This window comes from Montipora capricornis, chromosome 3, assembly GCF_036669925.1.
Source record: "Montipora capricornis isolate CH-2021 chromosome 3, ASM3666992v2, whole genome shotgun sequence".
Classification (NCBI taxonomy): Eukaryota; Metazoa; Cnidaria; class Anthozoa; order Scleractinia; family Acroporidae; genus Montipora; species Montipora capricornis.
In genome coordinates, this window is record NC_090885.1 from 445,551 (window position 1) to 455,550 (window position 10,000).

At 35.9% G+C, this 10,000-nt stretch overlaps 1 protein-coding gene and 1 pseudogene across 11 annotated transcripts in view; both read left to right on the forward strand.

Moving 5' to 3' along the window:
• The window catches only part of LOC138041853 (globin C, coelomic-like), a 96,269-nt gene extending 93,279 nt beyond the window's left edge, over window positions 1–2,990 (forward strand). For all 11 annotated transcript variants that reach the window (XM_068887529.1, XM_068887525.1, XM_068887530.1 and 8 more), the window contains one exon: window positions 2,644–2,990. In XM_068887529.1, coding sequence (XP_068743630.1) covers window positions 2,644–2,775 — 132 coding nt within the window. In that variant the 3' untranslated portion in view covers window positions 2,776–2,990. The remainder of the gene's footprint in view (window positions 1–2,643) is intronic.
• Window positions 958–2,214, forward strand: LOC138041852 (uncharacterized; annotated as a pseudogene).
• Window positions 2,991–10,000: the final 7,010 nt, after the last annotated feature.

The following is a 10,000-nucleotide window of genomic DNA, read 5'->3' on the forward strand; positions in this document are numbered from 1 at the left end:
GTTGGCTAATTATGGGTGGTTTTGGCTCGCACATCTTGAGGTCCTCTCAAATTTTGCGACTCTTGAACACAGGTTGAAGAGTGTGATCGAGTTTGTTACTTAGATCTGATAATTGCTTTTTCACTGAGTCAGCTGACTTTTGATCCTTAAAAGGCAAAACCACTCGGTGAATAGTATTTTCATTGGTGGACTGAGCTTGCACTTCACGGTTTTCAGACCGCACTGAGGTGACAAAGTGACAGATAGTGGACTTGATGAGGCTGTCAGGGTACTTGAGGTTAGTAAACATCACCTTGAGATGATCACATTCAGACTTGAAAGACTCTCAGGTGGACGACAGGTGGAACGCACGATTTAACATGGTCTTGAGTAGCGACTTCTTGTACCCTTTATCGACATGGCTGTGGTGGTGAAGAAGTAGACCGGAATTCGTTGGTTTCCGATAAACACTAGTTTCCAGTTTGCATCCTTTTTGGAGCACTTCCAAACCGATAAAGGGTAATATATTAAGTCAGATACTAGTTCCATGGTGAAATTTATGGATGGATGACAGCTATTAAGCGTTGATAAGAAATCTTCTGCTGCTGGCACATTTTTCATCGTAGCAAATGTGCCATACACGTACCTTCTGTAAAATTCAGGGAGCTTGTTGTCTTGATCTAGTTTCTCTTCGATAGAACAGAGAAATGCGTTTGCCATGAGTGGACCCAAAGGGGAGCCCATTGCCGCTAAAACTCTAGAAGTTGAACCAGGGCAGGTTTTGTAATGTTAGGATTGTGTGTAACATTAAACCAGTTGTCAACAAACGCCTACTCAGCGATGGTTTGGATAGTTAGGATTAGGGTTTGCAAATGTTAGCAAAATGTTAGCAATCAGCAATCTGCTTTGGTTTGCCAGGCAGGCTCACGCCTTCCCCATCTTTATGGATTCCCAAAGACACATAAAGAGAAACTATCAATGAGACCTATCCTATCTGCCACTGTTACATACAACTATGCCCTCGCCAAATGGCTCGATGAAAAGCTGAAGCCCCTGTCAGTCAATCGCTATACAGTATTGGATAACTTCTCTTTTACTGATGAGATTCAAAACCTAATCATCGACCAGAATGAAATTTTGGTATCCTTTGACGTCACGTCTCTGTTCACTAATGTGCCGCTTCAAGAAACTATAGAAACCATCGCTGAGAAGGCGTTTGTTGACAACTGGTTTAATGTTACACACAATCTTAGCATTACAAAACCTGCCCTGGTTCAACTTCTAGAGGTTGCAATTACGAATCAACTATTCCAGTTTGATGGCAAGCTTTACGAATAGATCGACGGCGTGGCAATGGGCTCCCCTTTAGGTCCACTCATGGCAAACGCATTTCTCTGTTCTATCGACGAGAAACTAGAGCAAGACAACAAGCTCCCTGAATTTTACAGAAGGTACGTGGATGACTCATTTGCTACGATGAAAAATGTGCCAGCAGCAGAAGATTTCTTATCAACGCTTAATAGCTGTCATCCATCCATAAATTTCACCATGGAATTAGCATCTGATAACAAATTACCCTTTATCGGTTTGGAAGTGCTCAAGAAAGGATTCAAACTAGAAACTAGTGTTTATCGCAAACCAACGAACACCGGTCTACTTCTTCACCACCACAGCCATGTCGATAAAGGGTACAAGAAATCGCTACTCAAGACCATATTAAATCGTGCGTTCCACCTGTCGTCCACCTGGGAGTCTTACAAATCTGAATGTGATCATCTCAAGGTGATGTTCACTAAGCTCAAGTACCCTGACAGTCTCATCAAGTCCACTATCTGTCACTTTGTCACCTCAGTGCGGTCTGAAAACCCTGAAGTGCAAGCTCAAGAGTCGCAAAATTTGTGAGGACCTCAAAATGTGCCAGCCAAAACCACCATAATTAGCCAACAATGCCTTGTGTACAATTATAAATGTGATCTGTGTGATGCAGAGTATGTCGGCTACACCAGCCGACATTTACACCAACGTATTGACGAACACCGTTATTCAGCAATCGGCAAACACTTAAAGAACGACCACGGTCTGAAAACCATCGGCGACCTTACCAACAACTTTCCCGTTTTAAAGAAGTGCAACGGAAAACTGGACTGTCTGGTTTATGAAATGTTTTTCATAAAGAAGATAAGGCCATGCCTGAACACGCAATAAGACTCCATAAGCGCAAAACTATTTATTTAATTTGTCACTGTCTGCATGCATATTTTACGTTTTATCGCCTCGTACGGTCTATATTAAGTTGTCAAACTTTATTCTTTTTTCACTTGAAAATGATGACATGGAGTCATCGAAACGTTGTGTCAAACTCTTTGCGCCTGTTTTTATCATTAGATGTTTCACTAAATCGAATAACTCAGACAAGAGATTAAATGAAATGGCTGCCAAAACTCGATGTAATATTCAATGACTTGAAAAGATGCTCTTTGAATTTTTAAAACAATTTAACTGGAAAATTGGAGACCATAGATTTGCGACCCATTCCAGACACAATAATGGTTGCCTGATCAACCAGCATCATCAAACAGAAAAGGTCAAATATATTTTATTCCCTTCCAAAATAATATGGGGCTTCAACTATTTACAATAAGTATTTCATTTGATTGATTTCAGTCGATGCAAAGTGCCCTTATGTCCACTCTTCAAGATTTACTGAAAACCAGTTGGACAGAGGAGACGGCAGAAGCCTGGAACAAGCTGTTCAAGTTTCTTAAAGACCAGATGATTTATGGCCTACAGTCATGATAATCTTGTATCTGCCAGTATTGGAACAAACATCGTTTAGGGTTTTCTAACCTGTCGTAAAATATAGAACAGTGTTTATTCCAACGTTCTTGCCTATTTACCAATTTTATTGACACTGACTTTATTAAAACAACTTCAAGAATTATAACGAAAATGTTAAGAGTGTTTGATATGATTCGCAGTAAAGAAACTGTGCCTTGTTGTGGTTGATAAATGATATTAGTATATACTCACTCAGTGACCTTGGTGTTTCAAGCAATCTGATTGGTTCGCTATCTCGGAGTAATTGAGCATTATTCACTCCCTAAGGAGTGAATAACACTGCACGAAAAAATGGATTTTCACCAAATTTGCACAGCGCAAATATAATGCAAACATATGTTTACTCTAGAGCAAACCTGTATCAAACGTGGTAAATGCCACATTTGCACCATATTTTTACACCTGTGTGAATATAGTAGCAAATGCGACATTTACCATGTTTGCTACAGGTTTGCTTTAGAGTAAATATATGTTTGCATTATATTTGCTCTGTGCAAATTTGGTGTAAATCCGTTTTTTCGTGCAGTGTAATGCGTGATTCAAACAAGACAAAATGGCCGGCGTAAACTTACATTTTGCCAGCCTTCCTGAATCGTAAATATTAAGAATAGAAGACGATGCTGTACCAAAGAATACAAAAGAGCCACAAAATGTGGCCTTAAAGTTTTCATGGGTAAGAGAAGACTTCATATTTTTGTCAACTAGTGTTTGACTCCGTTTTTCCAGATAATTAGTTCTAAAAATACAATCGTCACGCCAACAATTTGTTTGATTCGTAGCAATTCTATTTTGTATACTGGTTTGCCCAGCAAAACGAATTTGTTACTGAAATCGGGGAAATGGAAAAAGACGAATAAAAAAAATGTCTGCAAAGAAACAAGACGGGTCATATTACAACACAGCAGTGAAAATGTTTTAACAAGCAGATTTTCGATTTAGGCCCGTTTCAAATGTCGAACTTTACATGTACCCAATCTAATGAAAATGAGTGAAAACAATAGATTTTTCTCATTTGCATTAGATTTGGCACATGTAAAGTTCAACGTTTGAAACGCGCCTAAGATTGCTGATTTGGACGGTGTTAAATGACCATTTGTCTAGTTTGTAACGAGGAGTTTAAAGTGCTACTATGATCAAAAATCATTTCCTTTTTCTATTCAGATTTTGGTCACAATAGCACTTTAACGAAAGTTATTTAGATTTGCCGTGTCTGTAAACACTTTCGCGCATACTTTGTACCGCTTGCACGTTCTCCACGCATGTATTAAGATGTCAATTAATCGACTTTGAATGGCTTTCTTCTGCAAATGTTATCACAGCACTTCGTGTGTACATACTAAAACAATTATTTTTTTGAATCTCGGTGAAAAGTGGCAGAATATTTTCCTCACCTCTCCACGGCTCTGTAAACATTCTGCCACTATTTACGTCGATTTCACAGAATAAATGCTAAATATCAATCCTCACGAACGCACTTTCAATTTCATCAGTTTCCTTAGATACCGTAGCGTCAACTCTGAGATAAAATTCCAGCTAAAATCCTTAAACTGACAGCGAATATAATTGCACCGTCGTCAATGTGTATCTTTAACCCTTCCCAGTAGTGGAGTGGAAGCGCGCACGTGTTACACCAATTTTGAAATCTGGAAATAGGCAACAATGTGAGGGGTAATCCTAACCCTAATGTGAGAACTACCGTCCATGGACTCAAAAAGCTTGGTGATCACTATAGTATGGTTGATCCTGTCAGAGGCCTTGATGAAGAAATCAACTGAAGATGTTAAACTTCCCACGGCCTGCTCCCGTCTGACCTTGTAGCTCAGTAGATAGAGCAGCGGTGATCTAAACCGAAGGTCGTGGGTTCAATTCCCGCCCTAGTCAGAGTTTTTCTCTGTCATTGTGTGGGCCCATTTCCATTACTAGGGCTAACGCTTACATGGTTCATATGGGGTAGAAACCTAGCACTTCACATTACCAATCCTTTACTACCACATACTAGTCCATATCAAGTGGCAAATGATTTCGGTGATTTCTTTTACAAGAAAATTGAGCGCATTAAAAAAAAGCTTCGACAGAATAGAGGTCAGCCAGTCGCAACATATCCTTGAACGCGGTAGTTCACCTGATGCCAAGCTCGACAGTTTTGTTCCCATGTCAGTTAATGATGTTCACCATTTAATAATGACCTCTTCCAGCGCATCATGCAAACTTGATCCGATACCAACGTGGCTGGTAAACCAGTGTTTAAGTGAAATTTCTCCTGTCATAACAAAGATGATCAACCTATCTTTTCGAGATTGCCATTTCCCCGGGTCATGAAAATAGCACATGTCAACCCTCTGCTGAAACGTTCTGGACTTGATGCAGAGTTGCGAATTTTCGACCAGTTAGCAACCTTTCTTTTGTGTCTAAGACAACAGAGAAAGCAGCTGTTAATCAGTCATTCGCACACTGTGAGTCCTTTGCTCTTCTACCAACAAATCAGTCTGCTTACCGCAAGTTTCATTCAACAGAAACTGCTCTTTTGAGAGTCCAGAGCGATATACTGATGAGCATGGACAGGCAGGAGGTCACTCTACTTATCCTCCTAAATTTAAGTGCTGCCTTTGATACCATTGACCACACGATCTTGCTGGACATTCTTGATAATGATTTCGGTATCACTGGCAATGCTAAGGAGTGGATCAAGTCCTTTCTTTGTCAAAGGCAGCAGCATGTTCTTGTGAAAGATGAGATCTCAAAACCGAAACAACGTGATTGCAGTATCCCTGAAGGAAGTTGCCTTGGACCAGTTCTTCTCCTTCTCTATGCGTCAGGTCTGTTCTAAGTGGTCACAAGCATCTTCCAGCAACGCATTCTTAAGCTGATGATTCTCAGATATATTTATCATTTCGCCCACACTCATCTGCCTCTCAAAATCTAAACAGTAAGTGCAATCGAAAGCTTCGTTGCTGACGTGTGGGCTTGGTTGGTTTCACACAGGCTTATGTTCAATGACACTAAGACAGAATTACTTATTATTGGATCTAAACACCAGTTATCGAAAGTTTCTATAGACTCAATTAAGCTTGGCGACTCACAGATTTAGCCTTCAGAAGCTGTTCGTAACTTAGGCTCATGGTTTGACAGTCACATGAGCATGAACGTACAAGTCGGGAAAATATGAAATAAAGCTTTCTATGACTTATACAATATCAGGCAAATTCGGAAATTTCTCTCACCTGAATCGACCAAGATCCTTGTTCATGCTTTTGTAACCTGTCATCTGGAGTACTGTAACTCTTTACTACATGGAATCTCTCAATGCCAGATAAACCGTCTACAGAAAGTCCTTAACTCAGCTGCTAGAGTTATTACTTTAACTCCGAAATTCCACCATATTACCCCGGTTTTGCTCCAACTCCACTGGCTGCCCATTAATTTTCGTATTCAATTTTAAATCGCCCTTTTTGTCTATAATCCCTCAATGGAACCGCACCAGCCTACCTTAAAGATCTTCTACAGCCACAAAGTTAGCCCAAATACCACCTAAGGTCCAGAGATCAACACTTGCTTGCTGTGCCGCGGAGCGTCAGAAAAACTTTCAGTGACAGATCATTTGAGCATGCAGAACCGAAACTCTGAACACCATCCCGTTTGAAATCAGGGAATCCGCCAACATTGATATTTTCAAGAGGAAACTGAAAACCCACTTTTTAAAACTTGCCTACTATCAGTAATTTTCTATGTCGTTTTCTGTTTCATTTTCTCTCTTCTTTTTTAGTCAGAATAGGATTTTTATTATGTGAAGCGCTTTAGAATATTTTATAGTTTTAGCGCTATATAAGTGTTATTTATTATTTATTATTATTACACTCTAATCAGTCATACCTTTGCTAAGACAAGCGGTAAAAATTCAGACCTTTCTGCAGCGAGTAAGACAAGCGAATGACAATCAACAATTGTTGGTTTGGTTTCACGTGTGCCTCAGCTCCGGAGGAGAGAAGCAATCAATCTCGGAAATAAAGAAAGGGGGTTTTCCCATGAAAATGATCTAATAAATATAAAGTCAGTTTTAACCAATCACAACTTTCAATCTTTTTACAAAAAATGTTTCTCAAATGATTTTTATTTCCATTTTGGCTTACATTTTGGAAGCTACTTTGGAAGATACAAGCAGCGTGTTTAAATAAAATGTTAGTTTCTAAAGAAACTGTGGTGCTGCGTTGGTGGGAGATTGAAACAGAAATTTATTTTATCAAACGAGTTGATAAAGGTCGAATAACCACCGTGAAAGATTTGGAAAGCTGACGTTTCGAGCGTTAGCCCTTCGTCGGAGCGAAGGGCTAATGCTCGAAACGTCAACTTTCCAAATCTTTCACGGTGGTTATTCGACCTTTATCAACTCGTTTGATAAAATAAAAGGCGTGTTTAAATATTCACATAATCAATCAAATGGAACATGAAAACAAAATGAAGGGTTTTTCCCATAATTAAGTCAGTTTTAACCTTAAGTTAGCCCTTCACTCCGACGAAGGGCTAACGCTCGAGACATCATCTTTCCAAATCTTTCACGGTGGTTATTCGACCTTTATCAACTCGTTTGATAAAATAAAAAGCGTGTTTAAATCTTCACATAATCAATCAAGTGGAACATGAAAACAAAATGAAGGGTTTTTCCCATAATTAAGTCAGTTTTAACCAATCACAACTTTCATTTTTTTTACCAAAATTGTTTCTCATATGATTTTTATTTCCATTTTGGTTTCTACTTGGAAGTGAATTTGGAAGACGCATGCATGAAGTGTGTTAAATATTCATATAATCAACATAGCGTGACATTTGATAAACTTTATAAGTAAACTTTATGAGTAAACTTTAAACAATAATATTTAAAAAATTATCTTAGTATCATAACATATAAATGTATTGTGAAAAATTACATTTTCACCATTTGTTTTTAAAAGAATATGTTATATGTCCTTTTTGCTTTGTAAAAATACAAGAAATAAACAATAAAAATAATCAAAAAACACATTGTTGTGGACAAGAAATTTCTGAAATAGATTATCAAATGATTTGTACTGTTTGTGGAATAATACATTATGAAATTATTAAAACTAATTACATAGATTTTTATGAAAATATGTATAAAATTAGAAAAAAATCAGTTTATATACTAAAATACCATATTTAGAATGTATTAACAGATATAGCACTCAGAAACACATTAGGAATATAAAGAGATATTATAAACCGTGTTTGGAAGACATTTGATCTTATAAGCACAGTTTTGCATATAGTTAACAAAGATAGAAAAAGGATAATATCAATAAAATTTATAACACACAAGCTTTCTGAAAAATGGAATTTTAATTTTAATGGTCCAATTACTAAATCCAAAAAGACTGAATAATTATGAGAAATATTGGAATCAGATTTGTTTGTTGATTGAACTATAATTTTTTTAAAATATTTTTTTATTTTTTCTGGTATAGAAACACAATTATCATTAATAATATTATCAAATACATAAGATTTATTAAAAAATAACTTTTCATGAAATACACCAGAGCGTAATGAATCTCTTAGTTCAATTAAGAGATTATTATAACTAGTATATGCAAATTTGCCATTTTCTAATTTTTGATCATAGTTGCATAAGTTTGAAGTAAAACACCACATCCACTGATGACACCAATAATAATTGGATTTAAAGTTATTGGGCTTGATATTGTCCCAATAATTACTAATCCAACTGAACCAAGATTTGTAGATAGATGCATTTTTTGGTAATGTTGAAATGATTTCTTATATACCAAAATTTTTTGCCATAATATTTATACAAATCTTTTATCTATTTAATTTTTTCGTCTGATAGATTTTTCCTTATATGATTGAAATTAAATATTTTTTGATCAGTTGGCATTATAATATTGTATATATTATTTTAGCGAATATATTTAATCGATATAGCGAGCTCTTCGTTTGGCATATCGTTGTTTATTAGTTTGACTTTAAAATGGCCATTTTGTAATGCTAAATTCATATTTAACGTTTGTATATGTGTATTCTGATCTGATACGAAAAAATCGTTAAATGCAAATCGAAACCCATAATAAATTTGAATGTTTAGTTTTCAATAATTTAATTTGAAAGAATTATATAAAATTTGAATTTGTTTGATTATTGATCCACTAGGAAGTAGGACTCTTTTACTTCCATTTATATATATGTTTTATCTGACAAATTGGTGATGAGATAACCATGTAAATAATGTGATGTTTTTAAAATATCAAAGCCATTCATGTTGATTGGCATATGCATTGTAACTTTTTCATCAGACGATATTTCATAAGCTCTTTCCCAATCATAAATACTTGATCTAAATTATGTAAAAATTAATTTTTGATTCCATGTATTAGAGTATAAATTCTCAACTTTGATGGACTATTATTATCAAAAGTACTTTTAAAATCGATATAAATTCTGTTTTGAATACTTTGTGAAGTACCACCAGGAGATAGATTCTAGATTGATCTGATCTAGTGATATTGGTTTGAAATCTTTTTGGTAGCTTGATAATAGATGTTTATATTTAACCCTTGAAATAACAAATTTGCACTATTAAATTGATTGCCGTAACGAATATCTGGAATATTCAATACATATTTTTGTGAAAAGTTATCTCTGATACGATTAAAGAGATTCCAATTCCATCTAACATAATACACATATTTGAACCATCTGTATTTTTGAGGACATCAATTGCAAAAGCATTTTTACGAACATTGTGTGGCATTTGGTTAAAATCTGTTTTAAGAATGTCTACTTGAATACCAAAATCATCGCCAAGCTCACAGATGGTATCAGTTGCATATTTGAAAACATTTTTACGATTTTCATGTGAAGTGATATGACTCTCGCCTATTTTTTTGTGTGTATATTGTCTGTTTTGAAGAGCTATTGAAGCTACTCCTTCATTGACGTGTTTTAACCTTAAACCCTAAACCTCTAACCGTAACTCTTGATTACTGGAAGCATCTTTTATATTTTTTATTTCATTATTGTTAAGATTAAAATCATTAGTCATTAAAACACTTCCATCCTTTTTTAAATAATCAGTTAAATCAATGGAACCATCTGCTTGAGATACTTTTCTATCAACGTAACTTTTAGGAAATAATTCCTGGAGATCTCTAGG